The sequence below is a fragment of the Ambystoma mexicanum genome, chromosome 4p, assembly GCF_040938575.1.
Source record: "Ambystoma mexicanum isolate Mex_15411 chromosome 4p, UKY_AmexF1_1, whole genome shotgun sequence".
NCBI lineage: Eukaryota > Metazoa > Chordata > Amphibia > Caudata > Ambystomatidae > Ambystoma > Ambystoma mexicanum.
The window spans coordinates 1,234,509,888-1,234,535,730 of NC_090927.1; the positions used below are offsets into that span (position 1 = coordinate 1,234,509,888).

Consider the following 25,843-nt stretch of genomic DNA (forward strand, 5'->3'; position numbering starts at 1 on the left):
GCCCGGACAAATAGGGTGGACCTGGAAGGAAGAATTGCATTAAAACAAGCAGGCCTGGTGCAGTGGGACACGTTGGGGAAATTTAACTATGCAAAACACCTAGAGAGAAGCTATGCTTAGGGGGATAAGCCTGGAAAAACATTGGCATGTCTGTGCAGATTCATTCACAAGCCAGGAGACGCCGTCCGAGCAACAACGCTGCATTGCTCTAACGAACAATACAGACACAACGTGTTTAAATGCCGATGCAATCAGCCTCATCTTGAAGACATCTCACGATGCGATACTGAGTTACAGAAATCTGAAGCTCCACCCACCTCCAAGGGGGAACTGGCTATAGATAAAGGGAATATAGAAGATACCCTACAATCATATCTTTTCTCTGTGGTCCATAACAATTTTTCCGGCCACAGCTTTGGCTTTTCATACGAATAAGGGTGAAGACTAAGCTTTTACTAAATCATCACTGTCCTGAAGATGGCCCAACATTGACTATTCAGGCCACCGTAGACAACGATGGTACTACTGAAAGGGGCCGAAACATATGTCGACCTATAGAAAATCCATGCTTGTTTTTTCCCAATGTCATACATATTACCAACAACTAATATGTTAGAAGGAAATGTTAAATTGCTGAACCCGAATGTCACAGAATGAGTGAATTGGTATGAATGGTATGAGTGAGATATGAAAAAGCCTATTATTACATGGTTTTTTGCAATATATGTAATTTTATTATTAACTATTAAAGTGATTTATATACTTTCAACGGTTTCTGCTCAACAATTCTCTCCCATAAGGTTCCTGCTGTAAATTTACATATCAGTACTCCAGCACCTGTATCTGTTGTGTCGCAAGACCTTAAAGAGAGGGGTAGGTAGTCAGTCTGTTACTTCTCTTTCCCTGTGCAGATGTAATGACACCAGATTCCCGATATGCTCCTTTAAGAACTTAGATGCCGAGGAGGTGCGCACACAGGAGGGCATAAATGAGGTGTTTTCTGTATGCGGACCCCCAAGGAAGCGCGCAGTGGGATATACAGGATGTACTCGATAGAGGTTCCCCAGGCAGAGCTGCTGGAATCACCCATAACTCCGGAGGAGGTGGTTGCCAGCATTAAAATCCTGCCAACCGGGAAAGCACCTGGCACAGACGGGCTCCCGAGCAAATTTTATAAAGCCTACGCTGATACGCTGGCACCATTGATGGCTAAAGTGTATAATGAGGCGTTTGCAGATAATATCCTACCTGGGAGCATGATGGAAGCCCTGATAGTGCCACTAACCAAACCAGATCAAATAAGCACAGACTGCAGATTTTACAGACCACTGCTGTTGCTAAATCAAGCTAGTAAGTTCCTCACGGCTATCCTGACAGACTCAGAAGGGTAATACACACACGTGCTGATTCATCCAAACTAGACATGGTATGTACCCAGAGAACCTGGGACGTTTCCACCACGTGATCTACAACACAGCGGACTGCGCTTTGGAATGTGCAGTGGCCTCCTTGGATGCGACAAAGGCATTCGACTGTGTGCATTAGGGCTGGTTGTATGCCACAATGATAAAGATGGGAATTGGTCTGCAGTTCATGCGATGGGTACGATTAATATACTTGAAACCAATGGCCAGGGTCAGGATGGGTAGTATGTACTCAGAGGCGTGGCACCTGTATAGAGGCACGAGACAGGGGTGCCCACTGTCCCCGATGCTATACATCCTAGCAGCAGAGCCCATAGTGGTGTATTTGAGGAAGGAATATGGAGATGTAGGCATAGACCTAAGCGGGGTAAGGCACGTGATATCTATGTATGCGGACAACATATTACTGTATGTAAGGCACCCCGAGACGAATCTACCATATATTCTGGAGGTACTGGACAACTCTAGTACATTCACAGGAAATCAAAATATATAAGAATAATTCATGCCTGTTCCCATTGGCAGCCACTGCAAAGTAAGCCGAAGAGGACTTGCTTGACCGCCCCCTGTCCTGGAGTAAGACCTCCTTTAGATACTTGGGCATTAATGTCTCTCATGACCCTAAGCAGGAGCATGAGGCCAACAGTGCAAGCAACGGCCGGTCTGGTAGCATCCATGGGGTTTTGGAGTAAACTGCAGTTGTCGGTGATGGGGAGAGCAGCATTGTTAAAAATGGTGGCATTGCCAAGACTTATGCATTGCTTTGGGAATGTCCCATACAATATACCGAAGCAATACCTTTATGACCTAGATAAGATGTACAGGGGTTTCCTGTGGCAGGAGAGGAGGAACAGGGTAAGGCCGTATGATGAGGGAGGGCTAAGGATACCAAACTGAGCTGTATTTCCTAGCTTGCCAACTACAATATGTGATGCAATGGATGGCAGACGATCCCACTGCGAAAACAGCGTTACTACAGCCAGTTATGGGATGTAGATACTTGAGGTATCTCCTGTGGATCTCCACAAAGGAGCAAAAAGGAAACCCCCACTTAGTGAAACTGGGCATCCGAGTCTGGCATAGGGCTTGTAAGGTCATAGGGATAGCAGATCCACTCTCGCTGCAGGTACCAATAGCGGCGATCCTGGAAGAAAAGCCTGGCAGCAGGGCGGTGATAGAAACAAGGTGGGAGACGTGTGGAGTGGCCACGGTGGGGGACCAACGGAACAAAGGGGGGGGGGGGGGGGGGTGGAAGACATCTGAGGAATTGTAAGAAGAGACAGTATTCACGCAGGACAGTTCCTGCTGTATAACAGAGTCCTGATTATATTGCGAAGAAGATGGCCAAACAACACAGAAGGGGATATTGGGAATGAGGACATTGAGATGTTACTCACTTTGGCAGAGGGCAGATATGCCATTTCTAGAATTTATGAGCTCCTGATAGGCCGAGCCTTGCATCCAGAACTGGCGTGCAAAAGGAAATGTGAACTGGAAAAGACGTTTGAAGATAGAGAATGGAGAGAAATAAAAATGTACCACAAGAAGGTCTCCAGGAACACTATGCGACAGTTAATACAGCTGTATGTCATACAGAGAGCATACCTCACGCTTGCTGTTATCTCAACTTTTACTGGGGCCAGCAGGCAAGAATGTCCCAAATGCAAGGCAGTGGAAGTTGGGCTTACACATATGTTTTGGGAGTGACCGGTAGTACAGGGATTCTGGAAGAAGGTGGCAGATAAGATGGCCCAGGGAGGTATAGAACTGGATGTACAGACACCAGATGCTTGCATGCTTGGCCGATACAAGAAGAATAGGAAAGATAAAATCGTTGATCAAACTCAAAGATTTGACGTATATAATGACAAAACATAGCATAGCCATGGGGTGGAAAGACACAAAAGAACCGAGCATAACCAGATGGTGGAAGGAATTGGAAAAATTGTGTGTAGCGGAGACAGGGGTATGGGAGAAGGCACTCAGAGAACAAAAGGCAGAAGAAGGAACGGATATACAAAGATGGATAGTGTTAACAGTAACACTGTTTGCGAGTGAAAGTGAGGCGGATACTGCATAATGTTAACAATTGAATGACTGGAGAGGCTATTTAGGCTGTATTGGGGGGGTTATGTAGAATTATTTGAGTAGATGAACACATATGTTAAACAAATGATGCATACTATGACAGAGCTTATTTGTTGTTTTTGTTCAAAAATGCAATAAAATATCTATTTTTAAAAAAAATGTCTTCCATATCATTAGCCCACAGAATGTCATGAAGCCATTTGTCATACGTGGGGGCCTCTTTCCAAGTCAAGCACATCAGGATAGCTCTTTTTGCCATTATAAGCCCAAGATTGACAAATTTGTGTTTCAATGGATTCAGCTTCTTAACATATACCAATAAACATATCGAGGGATCCATAATAAGGGCTGGCCCACAATTTCATCTAACGCTTGACATATGCATCCCAATACATCGACAGTGCCTGACACAACCACAGCATATATAATATTCCAGCTTCTGAAACATTGCATCTAAGACATCTGCCTTCCAAGGAGGGGAATATTTTCATAAAAGCAGCTGGGGATAAATGTGTCTATACCTAGAGTTCAATGAAGTGAATTAGTCTATACCTAGAGTTCAATGATACCTGCCTCATTACCTTACATATTAACAACCAGTGTGTTCGTCTGTAAGAGTGACGCCAAGATCCCTTCCCCATTTACCCTTTATATCCACTGTTTGCACGCCACAGGCCATCTGTGCCAGTTTATAGACTGCTAAGATTTTTTTTCCTCATATCCAACGACAGTATGTAGCTAAGGCATGGGTGTGATGCTGGTTCTTGTGGAAACCCAGGCCACACTGAAGCCATGGCTGATCATATCTGGCATTGCTGGAGCCTGCAGAGCGGCGTATCACTTACATGCACCAAGATCAGGTCCCATGTGACAAAGGCCCCCTCATAAAACAAGTCACCCAGGTTTAGTATGCCAGCCTCCCGGCAATGCGCTGCCAGTAATTTATCCCGTGTTGGACTCAAGAACGGTATGCCCCAAATCAGTATGGCTTTTCTGTATAACACTGCTTTCTTGGGACACCTGGTTAACTTAGCGCAAGCTACCTGCGTGGCTTTCACCAGGTTCAGCTGATGGGTGCGGTGACGCGTCTCCCCTATAGTTAAATGTATCATTGCCTCTGGTGGGGGCCCCCTGCCACTCCAACCTCATGTGTGACGACTTCGGCTACCCTCTACCCAGTATATCGCATAATACGCCTGCGCTGTTAGATAATATAGTTCAAAATCGGGGGCGGGAACCTCCTCAAACCCCACAATCTCATACGCCAGTGTGAGTCGTTGCCATTTTACTGGAACCTGTCCTTTCCAAACAAATGAGGAACATATCTGGGACAATTTATTAAAAAACGATCTGGCGGGCCATAGAGGTATATTGCAAAACAAGTAGAGAAACTTAGGTAGGATGGTCATCTTTATCAATGTGACACGCCCCATCAATGAAATAGGGAGATGATTCCAACTCTCCAGCTTGACGCCAAACCTAGTCATTAGGGAGTCGTAATTAAGTGATTTTTGTAAGAGCTGGTGTAAAGAGCTAGTGTATGTGCAACATCAATTCCAAGGTATTTTATATTTGAGGGTGACCACCATAGTGCAAAGATATTATATGGTATCTGTGAAATGTCCGTTAGCGGAAAGACCTCAGATTTGCTACTGTTTAAACATAAACCAGAATAGTTTCCGAACTCACTTACTGCAGTTAATATCTTTCCCAGATGTTTCCCCGGGTCTCGTATATACATTATATCATCAGCATATAATGTGATGAGCACCACCTACCGGGCAATGTGAATCCCGGCACTCATATAGCGAGCACACATAAGATCTGCCAATAGTTCTATCACTAGGGCGAACAACAGGGTTGACATTGGCACCCCTGCCTAATGCCGCCCTCCAATGATAATACAGGCGAGAGTACCCCATTCACATACACTCTGGCGTATGGCTGTGTGTACAAAACTCTTACCCACCGAATAAAATTTGGTCCAAACCCATAATTGTGTAAGGTCCCAAACATGAAGGGCCAGTACACCGTATCAAATTCTTTTTGGCTGTCCAGCGAGATAGCTACCTCATGACTATCCTGTGTGGTATCTGCACAATATTATACATTCTTCGTATGGTGGACACCGTTCATCTCCCCGATATGAATCCTGCCTGATCTTCATGCACCATATATGGCATTAGTGGGTTCAATTTAGATGCCAGAATCTTTGCAAAGATCTTCGCATCAGTATTGATTAAAAATAGTGGCCGGTACGACCCACAGTCATCAGGAGACTTACCATGTTTAAGTACTAAAATAATTATTGCTTCATGCATAGTCTCTCACCGAATCCCAACTCCTAAGGCTTCAGACCAGACTGAAAGAATCTGGGAGAGAGCTTGTCTACGAACTCCTTATAGAATTCAGCCCCTAACCTATCCTACCGAGGGGGCTTCCCTCTCGGGAGATCTCGGATAGCTTCCTTAATTTCAGCCAAATTTATCGGCACTCCAACCTATTACGCACCTCAGCAGATAAGTGTCATGGGGATTTTCACAAAACATGCATCTATCTCTGATGCTGTGGCTGCGCTCTTCGGGGCATATAATTCCCTATAGAAATCATAAAACACTGCATATACCATTGGATATCTCGCAGCACTCCAAATTCTGAGGACATGGCAATAGCCCTTATATACACTTTGAATGCTTGCCAAAGAATAGCATGTGTCTTAACTAATGCCTCATTAATGTCAAAATAGGTGGCAAAATGCTCCATCATATTTGCCCGGAAAACCGGGTCCTCTAAAGAGGCAGGTTTAAAACGCCATCGCTTTTTCGGTACAGTATTCCCAGGAATGTCCATCGAGAGCAATACCGGGGAATTATCGGACAATGTTCTAGGTAGTATCTGGCACTCCACTACCCAATTCAGCATTTTGTGTGTCACCAGCCATAAATCGATGCGCAAGTGCACATTATGCACCGGCAAATAAAAGGTGTATGCGCACTGAGTGGTAATGAGTGTTCGCCACATCTCCCTCACTCCCAGATCCTCAGTATGCGCGAGTATAGCACGTGCTGCACTAGTTAAAGACCTAGGTGTCGATGAGGTGCGATCTAAATGTATATCCAAAATAGTATTGACGTCTCCGCCACAGATGATGACTGTCACAGTGGGATATTTAGGGGGACATGGACTGAGCTCATGGCGTGAGGAGGTTGCTGGGCAAAGCTCCCTCCGAGATCCTTCAGTCGATCCTGATGCTACAGACATGAAATGAAATCATAGACACTTCCACGGAAAGGCAAAGCGTTTTCCCAGATCCCCAAAGAAAGTCAGACGAAAATCTGAGTCGGGTTACTGTATATCCGAGCCTCGGAAAGCGAACCACTGAGGCGAGCAAGATGGCGGCCGCTGCCGTGGCCCTGCGGCAGTAAGGAGGAGGGGCAGGAACTGCCACGAGGCTCTCCATGAACAAAGACTGCAAACTATGAATCAGATTTTCCCTCTACTAAGGGCAAGCACGGCTGTCGCCAAGGCAGCCAGCAAAGCAAGCTGACTGAATCAGAGGTGCTGTGAGACTGTACAGCGAGGCGGCGGAGCGATGTGCTCCCGATTACGGCAGACCGCAAGGCAGAGTAGCTAGCAAATATCATTGGAAGGGGCAGGCACCGAGATAGCACAGAGGGGCACCGTGCGACCTTGTGCCTGAAAGCGGACCGGGAGACGGAGGGAAGCTAAGAAGGAAAGGTGGAATAAGCCACAAAGCGTGGAGGCATTGATTCGGCTGTTGGTGGAGGACTGGGAAAGCTGCGACACTCCACAGAGGACCAACTTCACCTACCGGGACTCACTACGTGTGTGGCGGCAGTGGGTCGAGTGTGCTACGCTACCCACGAAGAGCAACATCGGACGACAAGGGAGGTGGACCGGAACCCCCCCCTCAAGGCTGGTGACGGCAGTCATTGGCAAGTTAAGCCATGCTGCGGCACAGCACTGCCAGCAGGCAAAGGTGTACCATACCCGATCAGAACTGGGGGTAGATCATACTTGCAGGTTCCGCTCCACGCGGTAAGCGGCTTGCAACGTCCCCAGCTGACGAAACTGGACTAAGGGGCCACTAGTGCACGGCCCATATTACGGGGTCTGGGAGGTGACACAGCAGGGCGGGGAACAGACCTGGCACGGATGAGAGACATCTCATCTCTGCAGCTTGGATGGCCATTACCATAAACATTCACAGTACCTGGACCACTGCGCAAGCCCGCAATGGAAAACCTTCAAGCAACGCAGACCGCTGACTGCGTGAACACAGCAGATTGCTGACTGGGACCCAATCCTACCCATAGCCGCTGGAATATGACCAGCTAACGCCTGTGCACACCGATAAAGTGACAACGAGCAGGTCACTGCGCTTACCCCTACCTTGCGTGTCGCAGTCCCGGGCGTCTGGAAGTACCCGGGAAGACAGCGCAGTGGAGAATCACTACAGAACTAGCAGCAACGAGCGACTCTCTGCCGCGTGAATGCTGGATCACGCTATTACTGGATAAGAGGCACTGAGAAACCTAAGGACAACGTTGGTGGGACAGCAGCACCAACCCAAGGACAAGCCCAGAAGCTGAATTCGACCCAAAACCACAAATAGGCTGCTGGGGTGCGGCGGTGTACAGCAGCTACCGCAGATACCCCATGATCTAAAGTGGACAAGGAGGAAGTAAGGACAAAGCGGTGGGGACTGAATAGCCTGGAGGCTGGGCTTAAATCGCACTAGAAGCGGAACATCACACGCGGGCAGACAGACCCGTCTGCGCTCACTGGGACACCCAAAACAATCCTGGAAACAGAACTATCGCCTGCCAAGCGGAAGCCGTGGGCGCTTGGATCCCTAGGCACCACAACCAGCTCAGATACTGTCCCCTGGACTGCTCAGGCCGACATACACCTTCAGCACTCTAAGGGGCGACACCAAGTCAAGGTTAAAGGAACAAAGTGCAGGACTGGAACCCAACCTGCGCTCTAATCAAGAGGCCATGTCCCCTACTAAAGGTAAAGCAAAAACGACGATCATGGATTCCTTCGCTGCGACCAGGCCACGAGTCCCAGTGCAGGATGGCACGGCTGCATGCAGTGAACAAAAGGACCCGGAAGAGATAACAGGAACGGACAAGTACTGGAGGCTATAGCTGCGCTAAGGTCATTCATAGACACTAAAATCGAAGAGGTTAAGACGGACATGCAACTGATGCGGCAGGATGCACGTTACCTGGCAGAGAGGGTAACCACTGCAGAGGCCAGGCTCCATGAAACAGCAGAGACCACGGTAGACCTGAAAGCAAGAGTGCAAGAGCTAGAAAAAAGGGTTGCGACGCTTGAGGCAAGATTTGAAGATGCTGAAGGGGGGACCGACGCAATAACGTTTGCTTGCTGGGAATTCCTGAGGGAATGGAAGGCCTGAACCCAACCGCATTCGTGGAAACTTTGCTACAGCAGGAGATAGGCGCCGGCCGACTTTCACAAGGTTTTGCGGTGGAGAGGGCCCACAGATCCCTACAAAAGAAACCACAACCAGGATCATCTCCCCCCCCGATGATCGCAAAGATCCTGAATTTCCAGGATAGATATATCATACTTAAATACTCAAGAGAAGGAGGGGAGATAAAGAGAGACAATTCCAAAATAGCTATATACCCGGACTATATACCCACAGTACAACATGCAAGACACTCCTTTGTCCCGATCAAGGCCAGGCTCAGACAACTGAACTTAAAATACATGCAAATGTACCCATCCAGATTGAAAGTGATCTACAAAGGGCAGGCGGTATTCCTGGAAACTCCAGCAGCGGCCAACATGTGGCTGGAACACAGAAAGGCAGGAGGGGAACAGGCAGTTACATGAGAAATGCCAAAACGGGACAGGGGGCGGGCATCAGGGAAGAAAGCCGCCCGCCAAGGATGGTGGCAAGTCAACCAAACACGGCCTTGTGTCCATTGTAGCATTGCTACATAATGGAAATCGGACGGAAGGGCTGCTTGGCCACTTGACCTGGGCTTACAGGTCTAACACACGGAACGATTAGTGCAGGCCTCTTTCTAGCACGACGATAATAATAATAATAATAATAATAATAATAATAATAATAATAATAAATACTGACGATACGATACGCAAACTCAATGGCCCGGATGGGTCTGGAAGGTGCCAGGGCACCTGAGCGCTGCAGGAGCAAAGCAGCAGCTGGGCGTACTTACTTGGTTTTGTTTGCTGTTTTGTTTGTTCCAAGGTCTTCATACAAAGTGGAGGTAGTGGGGAAATGGTCATATGCAGCAATGGGATGTGAAGCAGGGCTGGGTGTATTGGGATGGAGAGGAACCAGGGCTGAGATTATGAGGGGGGCGCAACGAGGGGATGGGAGGGGGCTAAGGGGAAACTACACCAAGCGACCATGGCAGCTCAAATTAGGGTGTTGATGTGGAATAGAAGGGGAATGGGTACTTGCTTATGTAGGAACCGGGTCAAATCCTCCCTGAACAGGAAAAAGGTATCCAAAGCCCTGCTGCAGGAGACTCACCTCACTGAGGAAGCTATGTCCAAGCTGGAGGAATGCTGGGGTTGGCAAGGGTACGGAGTGGCATACTCCAAGTATACACTGGCGCGTTCACGTGGATAAACCCTAAGATACCCTGCCGGTTACTGGAGGTGGAGGGGGACGCAGGAGGCAGGTATTTCATATTGTGGGGCTCTGCTGAACAAACAGAAATATGCATAATTAACTCCTACGTTCCCAACCATGGTATCCCTGCGCACCTCAATGCGCTATGTGCCAGAATAACCCTACACAAGGGGAGCTTCTTCATCTGGGGTGGGGATTTTAATTGCACGAGAGACTTGGACCCAGACAGGTCTGACCCACTGCTGAATCGGGCGGCAGCAGCCCCTTTGGCACTAAACCCAGCCCTAGCCCATCTTGACCTAGTTGATGTTTGGAGAGCTACACCCCACAGACAGAGGTTACTCCTATTTCTCCCCACTGCATGGTCTGTATACCAGAATAGACTACATATTCAAAGGCAGGGATCACCTGCCACAGAAAGAGACTGCGCAATATCTGGGCAGGTCGATTTCTGATCACTCGCCATCGATTATTAACTGGACGGTGCAAGGCCCTAGCCCCCCCCCATTCCTATTGGCATATGCCCACAGAAGTGCTGACAGACCAGGCCTTTAGAGAAGACCTCTGGGATAAGCTAAAGGGGCATATAGAAAATAACGTGGGCAGTGTGGAGCGCTGGAGCACAATGGAAGCACTGAAGGTAGTGGTGCGGGGAGAAGTCATAGCTGGAGCAGGGGGTATCAGAAAATGCTAAGGGCAGAATTAGAGAAACAGGAGGAGGAAATCAAGTAGATGGAGGCTAACACCCAGAGGACCAGGGAGGAGGAGGCACAATTGGGTGAAGCAAGGCGCGACTGACGGGATGCCTGGGGGAGGCTTTCCCAGTTTCACCACATAGCGAGAACTACCAAAGCGCATACGGAGGTGGACAAACCGGGCAGGCTACTGTCATGGCTGTCTAGGAGGGAACATCCGAGACACTTAACAGCACTTAAGGATGACAAGGGCACTACCCACAGGACACAGCAGTCGATTAATGACACCTTTGCAACATTTTATTCCCGCTTATATGCCCATGACACCTCAGTGCCACAAGAAGACATACAGGGCACATTTGAAGAAATAGGGCTGCCCAAACTAGGCAAAACACAATGCGAGGCACTAGATAGGGACATCTCTGCTGAAGACGTGAGTGAGGCAATAAGATCCCCAACCACCAGCATGTCCCCTGGAAGCAGCGGGCTCCCTCGGGAGTTCTACAAGCATACAAGTCGACCCTGACCCCACTGCTCCATGAGGTGTTCAAGGAAGCGTAAGAAGTGGGGGCACTGCCGAAAAGTATGAGGGAAGACACTGGTGGTTCCCATACCCAAACCGGGTAAGCCCACGGACGATTGTGACTCATATCGCCCACTGGCAATGCTAAATTATGATATCAAGATATTGACTATTATACTGGCCAAACGGCTGTCCATGGTGGTGGGCGGACTGGTGCATGTCTACCAGAACGGCTTTGTACCGGGCTGCAACACAACAGCAAAACTGCACAGACTGCAACATGTAATGGCACAAAGAGCAGATGAGAGGGGGCACTTTGCGATACTATCGCTGGACGCTATCAAAGCGGTCAATTCCATATAGTGGGACTGGCTACTTGCAGTGCTAAGAGAATTTAGGTTTGGGGAAAGATTTGTTAGATGGATAAAGGTACTGTACACCACACCAGGAGTGAAGGTGACATTCGGGAGAACTGTATCATTGGCCTGGGACATTCGAAGAGGCACTAGATGGATGTCCATCATCACCCATGCTGTACATACTAGGGCTTGAACCAATTGCAATCTACTTTAGGAAGCAATTTTTTGACGCAGGAATTCAGGTGGGTGGAACGAACCACATAATCTCACTATATGCAGACAACGTCCTTCTGTATGTGAGGGACCCACACCTTAACGCACCAGTGATACTGGAGGTACTGGACAATTATGCAAGAGTCTCAGAGATATGCTTCAGCAGACAGAAGTCTTGCATATTCCCACTGGCGGGTCTGAGTGGAAGGGTATTGGAGACCTACCAGATGTGGGCATCCAATGGCAATTGGACTCGTTCAGGTACTTAAGGGTAAACAAACTGCACACACCGGAGTTGATGCACCAAAGCAACACCGTAGCAGTGGTGAAAGAAACTACCGACGTCAATGAAGTTCTGCTCCAAACTCCCTCTATCAATGATGGGCAGAGCATCAATTGCTAAAAGGATCATCCTTCCGAGATTTCTATACCACTTCCAAAACATATATTAGTATATCAAGGCCTACTTCTTTCGCACACTAGAAGTACTAATACAGGAGTTCCTATGGGGTACAGCCCGGCATTAAACTGTCTCTAGCCACTCTGACCCTACCCTACAGGGAAGGGGGCATACAACTCCCAGACCTAGGAAAGTACTACTTAGCTGCACAACTTTGCTTTGTGGCTCGATGGCTCTCAGATGAGGCCACAACTGAGACGGTGCTACTACAGCATATAAGGGCCCTGTATGTTTAAAAGAAATATTGTGGGTCCCTCTGAGCTGCTTGGGGAGCACCCCCATGATTGTAACACTGGGAAGACAGGTATGGAGCAGAGCTAGGGCACTGCTCCACCTTGAACACCCTTACTCACCTGAAACCCCCAATTGCCGTTGATGTATGCAAAGTAAGAACCGATCTAGCAACAGTAAGATATTGGGAAAGATGGGGCATATACACATGGGGGGACGTACACAGAGAGGGAATCTTCAGGGAGTTTGACTCACTGCAGGAAACGGAGGGGTTGCTAAAAAGGGCAGTTCTTGTGGTATCAGAGGGCCAGACACGTGGCCAAAGGAAATTGGGAAGAACGGCCAGAAGAGCAGACAGTGAATCCCCTGTTGACACTAATGCACAACTTTAGTGACGGCTGGAAGCCAGTGTCCAGACTGTATGGTCAGTTGACAGACAAACCCAACCCCCGGAGTGCATCATTAAAAGCGAGATGGGAGGCAGATCTGGGAATGGCCATAACGGAAAAGAGTGGGGGGAGGGGAGTACTAGCGTATCCCTGGGAGGTGTCCAGGAACGCTAGATTCCGAATAATACAACAAAATGTCTTATACCGCACCTAGATGACCCCACATAGGGTAGCCGGATTCAACAGACAGGCACGGACTCAGTGCCCTTGGTGTGGCATAGGGGAGGTGGGAATGATGAACATGTTTTGGGATTGTGTAAAGGTGCAGCGTTTCTGGGCCAAGATGAAGCAGGCTTGCAGGAAAATCAAAGTAGTATGATGTGACTGGTCCCCAAAGGAATGCCTCTTAGGTGCATATCCCAGAATAAATAAGTTCAAACCCGTAGTGAAACTTATGGATATGGTATGCATACTGGCTAAAAGATCTATCGCAATGGCATGGAAATAGACAAGGGGCCCCACAAATATGCAATGTGGTATAGGGAACTGGAACGCTGGACAGAGACCAGGACATGGGGTGCGGATGTCTCCAGGGGGGAGGAGGAGGTGAACTTAACGTTTGAAGCATGGAAAACGTTGGTCTGGGACATGTTTCTTCCTTCTGACGACAAACCCCCTTGAAAATACAAATTTCACCTAGCACAATTATAGTAACATTACGGAATACGAGAAGGAGGAAAGGACCACCCACCCAGCTACCCCGCAACAGAAAGTTGCTCATTGTAAACCATATCACCACAAGACTGTGATTAACTGTGATAATGGAAACACGAATGAAGACAGTTATGTTGGTTATTGTTTTGTTTGTTGTTAGTTACTGAATCGGAGTTGTATACTTTGAAAACGGCAATATGTAAGCTATTGATTTATTGTTATTTCACAAATGCCAATAAAAACATTTTAAAATAAACAGTGGGGTATTTAGTACATTCTTGAAACAAAGTGTTGCAGAAGTATGAGTCATCACCATTAGGAGCATATACACTGATCAAGAGTACCTCCAAATTTCCCAACTTCCCATGAACAAAAACAAACCTGCCACAATGGTCACATGTAGTTCCAAGAAGTACAAATAGTAAAAGACCGGCGCAACAATATCCTAACCCCTCGTGTCCTAGTAGAATAGGACGTATAGTATCTTAGGTCACCCCCACCCAGGGGCTACCCTACACGCTTGATATTTCAACATGTGTGTTTCCTGGAGAAAGAGCTTCACCCAGGGCCTATTAACATATGATATAACCTTACACACTTTCATTGGTGACCCTAACTTTCATACATTCCAGCGGAGAAGCTTCACATTGCATGAATCATTCCCAGCCATGATCTCTAAAGCACGTAGCAGCATCTTCATCAGGCAACTAGTTATGGCAATTGCGTATTGTATTTTATTCACCCTGTGCATTTTGTAACCCTTACAACCCAACTCCCCCCACCCAATTCCCCCTCCCCCACTCTCATAGTACCCCAAACATTGACTATGTATGGCCCAACCTTGATCCCCACCCCAACCTCCCCCACTTGAACTAGTATATGCACTTGCATTGGGGGGAAACCCTTACTGCTACGAATGGCGATTTCCGCAAGCAACAATAATACCTCTAACTGATGAAAAGGTCAACATTACCATCAACACATCATTATTGCATCTACATGGGCAGGTTATACAGCCGTAACACAATATATCAAAACACCGCTGGCTCTTGACCCGCTGGGAGTGGAATATGAGCCTCCACAAGCGATGTAGCCTCCTCAGGAAATGTGAACAAATAAATCTTGTTGTTAAATTGTAGGCGCCATCGGGCAGGATAAAGCTTGGCATAAGGCATGCCACGCTCCCGGAGGAGCTTTTTTACATCAATATATGAGCGTCTTTCCTGCTGCACCACTAAAGTATGATCTGTAAAGATGGGAACCACACTAGAACCCATCTTCAACTCTTGCGTCAAAGGGGGCGCTGTTGCGCACAGAGAAAATGGCCGCTTAAGCCCGACGCTCCCGCGTCACCTTTACATCCTGCGCTTATAGATCTGCAAACAGGCTGGCTGGCTTGCTGTAATTAAATGTGCCGGTTGCAGTCAGGCTCATATGCGGATGGTGGAAATTTGAGTCCCCCACGGTGCTGCATTGCTGAGTTCTGCCCTCGAGAAATTCCGTCGACAATGGCGGCGCTCCCGGGCCGACTCGCGGCTCCAGAGAAACTTACCCGACTGGCGTGGGTACTGGTCGCTGAAGGCCGCTGTTGGGCGGAGCTATCTCCTTGGCGCCCGACTCTGATATCCTGCGGAGAAGACGTCGCGGGTGACTCGTCGTTGCGCTGGATGGTCTGACCATGTCCCGGTCCCTGCCTCGACCCATCGCTGCTGGGCTGTCCTCCCTCCCTCCCTCGCTCTGGTGGTATGCGACTCCTGACGGTGCTGGATCCGGACAACGCCGGACCCGACGAACCAAGTAAGCTGCTGCTGGGAGTGGGAGGAGGAGACACGGTGCCCTGGCGGGGCCGCTCCCTCGTGGTTCTGAGTTCCTCCAGCAAACGTGGTGCCCCTGTTGCGCCACTTACTTCCCTTTGAGCCCCTCTGCTTGATGGCAGGGGGCCGGCTATACCACACACATGGACCGATGAGCCCATGCTCTCACCTATTGAATTGTTGTGCTTCGGTTGATATATGGTTGCTGTGTTGCTGAATGCCGGTAACCCTACGAACAGCCGTTGTCAACTGGGCTGAACAACTGGGACTACTCCTGGATTCTCTCGCTCGATGGGTGAGGCGACATCTGGTGCTGGGTTGCAGAGTACCACTCGAGACGACCTGATCTGGGGCTGCGGACCCCCTGATTTCTACCTGCAACTCTAGACCCACAGTCGCTTTGTATATTGGTCTGCAGTTTACACTACGTGTTGCCAGTGTCAGATCCTGGCTGGCTGGGACGATTACTCACCCCCTCACTACAATTGCCACGCAGCCATTCTGGTTCTGCCCCGACAGCTGGGGAAGCCCCCTGGGAGCCTCTATACTGGTGGTTTTGCTGGACACCATATCCGTGGGAGGACACAATCCATCCTGATCTTGCAATCCTGCGGTGGCGTACCGCCGCACTTAGTTGACGTTCCCTTTGCCTGCTCCCTGGAGTGGGGGCCTCGACCTTACGGAGTTCCTGCGACGGACCCAATATACACACAGACTCGATATAAACATAGGGGAGCCGAGCAAGTCAAACAGAGCCTCTAAGACCCCTGGTGGCAAGAAGAAGGGCCCTATGGAAACATTCACCAAAACTGCTAGCCGCGCTGTGACAATTGGCACGCAGCCGGATGAGGGAGAACAGGGCGAACAGGATGTGTTCGACAGGGAGGATAAACTGGCCACGCTAGTTCAGAACGGATTCCTGGCTGTGAATACCAAGCTGGATGAGATTGTTGCTACCATAGGCTCCTTGAAGGCCAGAATCGATAAGGAGAGTGCGCGTGTCACTGAGGTTGAAGGCAGGATAAGTGCTAACGAAGATACTATTGGGCACCACAGTCGAGATATATCCTACATCAAAGACACGATGAGCAAACTTCAGAGCAAGTGTGAGGACCTTGAATCCAGGTCCAGGAGGAACAATGTTCGTGTGGTTGGTGTGGCCGAATCCTTCGGCAAGGGCCAAATGGAGAAACATGTGGAAGAACTTTTGAAATCCTTATTTGGACCCGAGGCACTGTCCAAGCACTTCCTGGTTGAGAGAGCGCACCGCACCCTAGCACCGGCACCCAAGCCGGGGCACTGCCGCAAACAATAATTGCTTGTCTCCTGAACTACAGGGACAGAGACACAATCCTCCGTTTAGCCAGAGAGACCGGCACATTGCACTATGAAGGCAACCGTATACATATCTATCCCGACTTCTCCGCCTCTGTCCAGGCTAGCAGATGCTCTTATGAACCGGTCAAGAAGCTCCTCAGAGAACGGCAGGTCACATACGCCTTGATGTTTCCGGCCAAAATGAGAATTCAGCATGCTGGAAGATCACACTTTTTTGAGAACCCATCTGAAGCCCCATCATATATTGAGTCCTCCATACCCCTCCCTCCAAGAGGGGAGCAACCTGCCCAGAACAATAGACCTCGGCCGGCGGACTAAGATTTACATACTTTAGTATTTTGGCATCCGGTGGTTGCTGGCCCTATTTTACGGGCCCCTTTGATCTGATATTACAGTCAGCCATCTTCTTTGAGTGGTGGCGCTGGAAGCCGGGGATGGCGGTCATGTGAGGCAACATGTCTACCCCGGGAGTATTCCACAAGTTTGGGGTCGGACACTGTCGAGTTGGGGGAGACGGCGAGGGTGGTGGGCGGGATTGGGGGTGGAAAATGGGGGATAGTTTTTTTCAAATCCCATGGTTTGTAATGGGAAGGTTCCCCCACTGCATGGGTCTCTGTTCTGAGAATGTTCTTGAGGGAAATGGTTATAAGTAACTGTTGAAATAAGTGGTCTGGAATGCACTGACACGGCCCATAACGGCTGATACTGCGTCTAAGAGGTTGCGTTACTATCCGTACATGTTTTTTTGTAAAGCTCTGCTCACGCTCTGAGGGTTAAACTTGTCTCATGGAATGTAAGGGGACTGAATAATCGTTTGAAGGCCAAGAAGGTGGGAAATTACATTGTCAGGCACGGTGCCCAAATTGTTATGCTACAGGAAACTCATACTGTTGGCACCGATAACGAGTTCATGTTGCCTGGTTGGGGCAAGTCCAGGTTCTGTACCAACTACTCGTCCCAGTCCAGGGGTGTCGCTACGTTCATACACCCAAATCTTGGGCTCCGGCTTGATGGCCATAAACTAGACCCTCAGGGTAGATATGTTCTTGTTTGGGGCTCGATTGCAGGTCAGCGGATATTGCTGGTCAACACTTATGGTCCGAACATTGATGATCCCGCCTTTTATACAGATGTAAACCAATTGATCGCTGCTATCGATATCCCTACTATAGTCTGGGGAGGAGATTTCAATATTGCTATGGACCAAGTACTTGATCGATCCAGCACGATTATTAGAGCACCGAGTAGGGCTGTTCTCACTATGCGAAGTGTCCTTTCCCAGCTCTCCCTCGAAGATGCCTGGCGAGTTCTCCACCCGACTGCGAGGGGTTACACTTACTATTCATCGGTGCATGATTCCGAGTCCAGAATCGATTACTGGTTTGTCTCCCCCTCTTTGATTGCTGGAACAAAGTCTTGTGAAATACTGTTCCGCACACTGTCTGACCATGCCCCTATAACACTTGAGGTCACACTTCACAATTGCCCTAGACCCCCTAGGAGATGGAGGATGCCCGAGGGTTTGCTGAGGGACCCCGGGGTGGTGGAGGGGTTGCACGCTGAAATCTCGGAGTTCCTTGAAATTAACATCGACTCAGTTGATAGGTGTTCCACGGTGTGGGAATCCTTCAACGTCTGGATCAGAGGCACACTACTGTCCAAATCTGTGGGTCTGCTTAAAGGAGTCAGGGCTGAACTGACCCAGACAGAAGGTGAACTGAAATTACTGGAGGACACTTATGCTCACACCCATGATAAGGCCATACTAGCGGACATACAGCAACATCTTCAGGAATTTGGCAAACTAGCCTCTAGGGAAGTACAGTACATGGCGGCCCCGATCCGAGCCCGTAGGTATGGAGAGGGCAACAAGGCGGGTAGGACACTATCCAATCTACTCAAACAGAATAGACACCCTAATCAAATTACCAGCATACATACGCCCAACGACGCGGTGTTACTAAATGAGAACGAGATAAATGCTGAGTTTACTGGGTTTTACGAACAACTGTATAGAAATAGAGACACTAAATCGGCTACTGAGAGAAGGACATATCTTGAGGCACTGACGATGCCGAAACTCCATGAGGAGACCCGTCTTGCACTGGACCAACCTCTCACTACAGATGAGATTGCTGAGGCGATTAAAGATTTATCGTCCAATAAAGCTCCTGGGTTAGACGGCCTGGGTGCAGGGTTCTACAAGGAGTACAGTGCTGAGCTTGTTCCATTGTTATTGCGGGTCTGGGAGGAATCCCTCCAATGTAACATATTGCCTCCATCCATGAGAGAGGCGTTAATAACTGTTCTCCCTAAACCTCGCCGCCCGCCTCAGGATATGTCGTCCTATAGGCCGCCATCTCTCATTAATACAGATGCCAAAATATTTGCCAACAGGCTTTTAACGGCGGTCCCTGCCCTTGTTCACCCTGACCAGAATGGGTTTATCCCTGCTAGATCTACGGCACTTAATCTGCGTAGGCTCTTTGGCATAATGGCCCAAATTGACCCGGGCAGGAACGCTGTGGCTGTATCATTAGATGCTGAAAAGGCCTTCGACTCTGTGTCCTGGACCTACTTACTAGCAGTACTGGAGTCATTTGGGATAGGCCCGAACTTCATTAGGTATGTGAAATTGCTCTATACGAAACCCGGTGCCAGGGTTCTGACCAATCAGTCGATCTTGGATATGTTCCTATTGGGGGGGGGCACTAGGCAGGGCTGCCCATTTTCACCTATACTGTTTGACTTAACAATAGAACCAATGGCAATAGCGGTCAGGCTCCGGCATTCCAACAGGGGCATTAACCTGAAAGGGGCCACCCAGCTAATATCCCTTTACGCGGATGACACGCTCTTATATATCCGTGAACCGGAAAACAACCTAGCGCCCATATTGGCAGAGATTCAAGAATTTACTGCACACTCTGGCTACTCCATAAACAAGGATTAGTCAGAGGTTTTCCCTCTTACACCGGCAACTGTCTGCCCTGGCTCTCTGGGCGGGCTGAAGTGGTCCAATGAGTCCATCAGATATTTGGGAATACTTGTTTCGCACGGGAAAAACAGGTTATACACTGACAATCACGATGTCACACTACAGGCCTTGAAGACTAAACTGCTATTATGGGACCGCCTTCCGATATCACTCCATGGCAGGATAGCAGTTCTTAAAATGATAGTTCTACCTAAATTATTGTGCCTGTTTGTGAACATACCGATTTGGCCGGGAAGGCTCTTTTTCACTAAACTTAGGTCAATGGCTACAGCCTTCCTATGGCACGGGCAGACTCCTAGAATAGAGTGGGGTAAGATAATTGAACCATACTCCTCGGGTGGCCTAGCGGCACCTGACTTTGAACTGTATTATTATGTGTCCCAGGCCATGGTATTACGGAGATGGGGGACCCCCCCGCACGTGGATGTAGAAGAGCTCACCACCTCCCCCACGAACATACAGTCTGTAATTTTTGATACTCATTATAGGGATACATGCGATTTCAACCCGGTAAGTTGTACGATTGGTGCCTGGAGGGCAATATTAAAAAAACTGGGTTTTTCGACCTTGTATAATCCGGAGGTCTATCTCTGGAACTACCCCGATATCCCTCTGACACACAATGTCTGCCTGCGTTCAGCCTGGGACCCCAATAACGAGATGCGCCTGGGAGATATGTTTATCGAGGGAAAGTTCGCTACCCTTCAGCAGATAACTGGGGCGTTTGGCAGGGGCCCACTCAGGGTTCTGCAATACTATCGTATGAGATCGGCCTTCCAGAAACACTGGGCGTATTTCCCTGATGAACCCCCTACACACCCCTGCGTGCAGATGATCACAGCCGGAGACCGCTTGAGGGTCTCCAGCCTATATGCCATAGTACAAGCGCACACACCCACTTCTAATTTGAACAGGGATAAATGGGAAAAAGATCTCCAGTTCCCTATAGACGATAAGACTTGGGACAGGTACTGTTCTCTTACCAAGAAGGTTTCCCTGAATGCTGGACTACGTGTGATCTAGTTTAAAATTCTTAACAGATTGCACTATATCCCGGCCAAGATAGCCAAGTTTGTTTCAGATGGTCCAAGTCAATGCCCTAAATGCAAAGCGGATTAGGCTGGCTCGCTTCACATGTATTGGAGCTGCCCGGTGGTGGCTGGGTTCTGGAGGGAGGTGGCGGATAAACTTTAGGAAATTACACAAATCCCCCCCGGTATTGACTCCACAGAAATATTTATTCGGAGATATAGGAAAGTGCTCCGAAAAGATCAGAAGACTGTTCAATGTCACATGTGCAGTGGCCAAAAAATGTATTCTGCAACAATGGAAAAATCCAGCGCCACCCACTGTTAAGCAGTTCCTCCGGGGGCTGGTTTATGTAAACAAGGCTGAAGAACAGTTTGTCCACACCCGCCCTTCGGTATGCAGACCTAAGGATATTTGGGGACCCCTCAGAATGTTTCTTTGTGATACGATCTTTGATGATGACGGCGATGTGAAGACGCGCCACCTCGGGAAGATGCATGATATATGTACTGTTTTTTTTTCTTTCTCTTACCTTACAATGTTGACTCCAATTTGCACGATGAAGCTGTAACTGTGTTTTGTGTTTTCTGGACCACTAATAAAAAAGAGTTTTTTAAAAAAATAACTCTTGCGTCTCACGCACGGTCCTCAATGCCAAGTCTCTGTAGTTCATGAGGCGGGTGATTATGGGTCTGGGATATCCACCCGGTCTTGTCCTCGCCATTAATGCTATGTGCGCGTATTCCACTATAAATATTGGGATTCACCCGGGATTGCCCAGTAGTTCTTTCAACAATTCCTCCACTGCGGTCTCGATCACACCATTCAAGGCGTCTTCAGGCACACCTATAATACGAACGTTGTTCCGTCTCGATCTCGCGTCCAAGTCCTCACACCTGGCGTTAGTGCCCATATCCTTAGCCAGAGACGCCACATTCCCCTGTAATGCTGTTATGGCATCCTCAGCTGTGCTGATCTATATTTCTGCTTCTGTTATCCGCTGAGTAGCCTTCTCAAGTTGTGTGCGTATGGTTGTAACATTGACGGTTATTGATGGAGCCATAACTCCCTGAAGATCAATGGGTGGGGAGGCCGAGGCTCCCTCTACAAGTGTCTGGTCGCCTACACCTTCACCCGCCATCTCCACAAGTTTTGGGATGGATTTTTCCAACCTATTCATTGAGCTGCTTTTCTTGTGGCTAGCCCACTTAGTCATGGTAGGTCACTGTAACTATAGCGTTGCAGTTAATGATGTACAACGACACATATCCTCCAATTCAGTGCACGATACCACAGGGGGATTGGAGGGGAGGAGGTTCTCTCCATAGCCTCCTTACCACTGCACCAACATCAAAAATCCATCAATCAACAGAACGGGGCAGTAGTACCACAGGCTATCAGTTATGTCACCTAGTTGTTTATTTCCCAGGCCCGCAGTTTGTAGCGTACTAATCGCTCAAGAGTTGCCAGCCAAGCCTGAAGTGTGAGCCCTTATGCCCTATATGGGAGTGTGGGTGGGCCAGCTACCCACGCACCCGCAGTCCTGCGCCCACAAAAGTAAACGCTATAAGGAAGGGGGTCGAGGCGCTGGCTCTGCTATCTGGCAGCCCCTCCACACCTTTCACGTACCTCGGCAGTACCAATTGAGCGGAAATGTCCTGGAACGCTCCGATAGCAGTTCTGTGCGAGTAGCTGGTGCTGCCATAGAGTAAGCAGCACACAATGTGAGCCGCTCCAGCAACACGCACGGTCAATAATAAAGAACAGCCCCTGGATGGGTCGGCTGTGTACCTCCATCTGCCTCCAAAAATGTTTTTGGAGGCCTCTCTCTGAGCTGCTCGCCGGCAGTGCTCACCTCTGTCTCTCCCCGCGCTCCTGCAAGCACAGTGGCCTCTATGGAGAAGGTAAAGCACAAGGATCAGCACTCAGGATCAACAGGTCGCTTGACACCAGCACCGCCTCCAGTCCTGCAATGCATAGTTTTTCGCTGCAGTGCCTTTTAGGCACAGCACCACTTCTTCGTGCTGCAGCCAGATGGAGCTGACAGCAGTACATGGGCTGCACCCCACGCCAGATGGGAGTCGCTGAAGTCCGCTGCCCAATATCTCAGCACTGGAGACAGCTCCACTATAGATAGTATGCGCCGAGCATGTAGTCCTTCAGCAAGCCTTTTCGCTGACTTTTCGATCAGAGATGCCTCATTTGCAGTTTAATATCACGCAGGAAACTCCACCCAGCGCAGAGCTCAAATGCAGTCCGCCATCTTGGGATATGCGCAACAGCGTCCCCCCTCACAGGTGAAGTTTGAATGAAATCCAAGATGTGCTTCATTCTACACAAATACACACAATTAAACAGTATATTTACACTAACAAAATACCTCTTTACCAACTATTGTGAAACCTTTGTTCCACCATGCCTTTCATTCTGAGAATCTCAAGATGAAATATGCCTTTCAAAGGATGCCATAGCTTTATAATTGATGGAGCACAAATCTGAGCTTAGGTTATGACTCAGAGCCAAACTATTTCGCTTCCAGAAGATACTTACTCATGTTTTGTTTTTTCTAATCCATAGACCACAGAAATCCTCCATTACATTTGCTTTGATGACCAAGCACACAGAGGGAATTGGTTCACAGTACTCCACTTATCAAATATTGTATAAACATTTATAACTCACTGATTGATGTATGTCTAATTTGCTAATAACCTAATTTGCAAACAGTAATTTCAGAGCTTATTGCAATGAACAATAGAAATAAGGAGCTCAATCAAACCATGTTTCGAAAGGCTGTTTTATCAACTGTGAAGCATTCCTTTGTTTAAATAAACATAGAAAATAAAAAAATAAAAAAGTAGCATTCAAACTGAAATGCAGAGTGCTACAATTCAAAATACAAACTTACAACGTGATGGAAATAACCCTTGAATAACTAAACTTCGTCTGAGCAAAACACAAATTACTGCAGGAATCATGAAACTTAAAACCTGCAAAACGTTTTCTCTTTCCAAATAAACAATTCAATAGACATTTGAAAGTGGGGCTGGGATACCTGAAAATGGCTAACACAATTCTATTTAACATGACAAATCCCTGACAACCTATTGAAAAGAGAACATCGTATGCCTAAGAAACTCACTTTATATGTGGTTGGAGTCCTGGTTGTTCTTCATATTCTTCTATGAGAAAAGGAAGATTTTTGGCCCAGTGATCCTTAAAGTTTCCAGGAAGATCAGTATCTATGTTATACTCCGAAACAGCGATGTCGAGATGTGCATGCAAATAGCGAGAATATTCTGTTAAATATAAAAGACAAATGTATAGTAACATAGTTCGATATTGGTACTTACATACTGCTACCCAACCAATTGAAAATTATTCTTTTAGCGGAAAACAGTCAAGTAAAGTTGTTAAATTGTTTAGGACATTATCTTCTATGAATCCATCTATATGCAATAGTTACACAACTTATTTACATTCTACATAATCCATTTTATGCTCCTGGATATAGAAAGTACTACTTAAAAAAGGATGAGGCAAAGAATACACCTACATAAACACAGTCACTTTACTTCCTTGATTAAGGACACTGAGTAAAGGATACAATCGTTTTGTTCCAGTTTCTAATACTAATGTTTTTCTCTTACTAGCTAAAGCCCACTACACTGCTTCTCCTAATGACCCGATTCCTTCCGCATTAATCCCCAAGGTTTATCCTCTTCTTGTATCCTACCTGGTTTCCTTTTTTAACATCTGTCTTTCTACCTCTAGTTTTCCTACATCTTTCTATTATTCATATCCTAAAGAAACTCACCATTGACCCTTTGATTGTTTCTAACTTTCGCCATATCTCTCTCCTATCATACCTTTCCAAACTATTAGAACGCCTTGTTTACTCCCAGATTTCCTCATTTGTTTCTGACTCTTCTCCCCAGATTTTAATCTGGCTTTTGTGCCTTACATTCTACAGAAACTGCTCTTGTTTCTGTACTAAATTCTCTTCTTTCAGCCCGCTATTATAAGCACTCATCTTTTCTTATTCTTCTAGATCTATCTGCTGCCTTTGACACTGAATCATTCTACTTCTGGGATCAACTTCCTCTTTTGGTCTTACAGGTACTTCCTGTACTGTCTTGGTTTAACTGTCATCTGTCTAATCGAAGATTTTCTGTCTCCTGGGCGGGCAAGTCCTCTATGTCTCTCTCGCCTGCCCATGATGTACCTCAAGGGTCTGTCTTCGGCCCCTTTCTCTTTTCTTTGTACCATCTCATCGTCCAGCTATTATTTCCTCCTTTGGCTTATCTCATTACTTCTACGCCGACGACACAACTCTTTCTGTCCTTTTCTTCCTTGTCTCCTGAAATTCATCACACTATCGGCTTGCCCAGTTGGCATTTAATCTTCGATGTCTTCCCACTTTCTTACTCTTAATGCTGGGAAGAGTGAAGTACTGTTCTTTCCTGTTAACACTCTTCCTCCCCATCTTCCACCTTCTTTGGTATCCTTTTCTCCTTCTAAGCTCGCAATCTCATCTATGGCTCATGATCTTGGTCTCAACTTTGACTCAAATCTCTCCTTTTCCCATCACATTTCTCTAACCTCTTGTTCTTGTCGTTCTCATCTTCATAACATCCATAAGGCCCGCCCGTTTCTCACATTTCAAGCATCTAAACTCTTAATCTCTTCTTGCCTGTTCTACTGCTCCATTTGGACTCTCCAATTCTCGTCTTGCACCTCTTCGATCAGTCTTTAATTCTTCTATTCGCCTACTCTGCAATCTTAATTATCAGGACTATATTTCTTCCTCTCTTGCAGCACTTGGCTGGCTGCCCTTTCAGTCTCAAATTAAAATTAATTTTCTTTGTCTAGTCTTCAAATCTCTCCATGGTCTTGCCCCTAGC

General features: G+C 47.7%; 1 protein-coding gene across 5 annotated transcripts in view; it reads right to left on the reverse strand.

Moving 5' to 3' along the window:
* Nucleotides 1-25,843, reverse strand: part of TTC13 (tetratricopeptide repeat domain 13) — a 1,871,796-nt gene that overhangs the window by 820,248 nt on the left and 1,025,705 nt on the right. For all 5 annotated transcript variants that reach the window (XM_069606893.1, XM_069606895.1, XM_069606894.1 and 2 more), the window contains one exon: nt 24,082-24,238. In XM_069606893.1, coding sequence (XP_069462994.1) covers nt 24,082-24,238 — 157 coding nt within the window. The remainder of the gene's footprint in view (nt 1-24,081; nt 24,239-25,843) is intronic.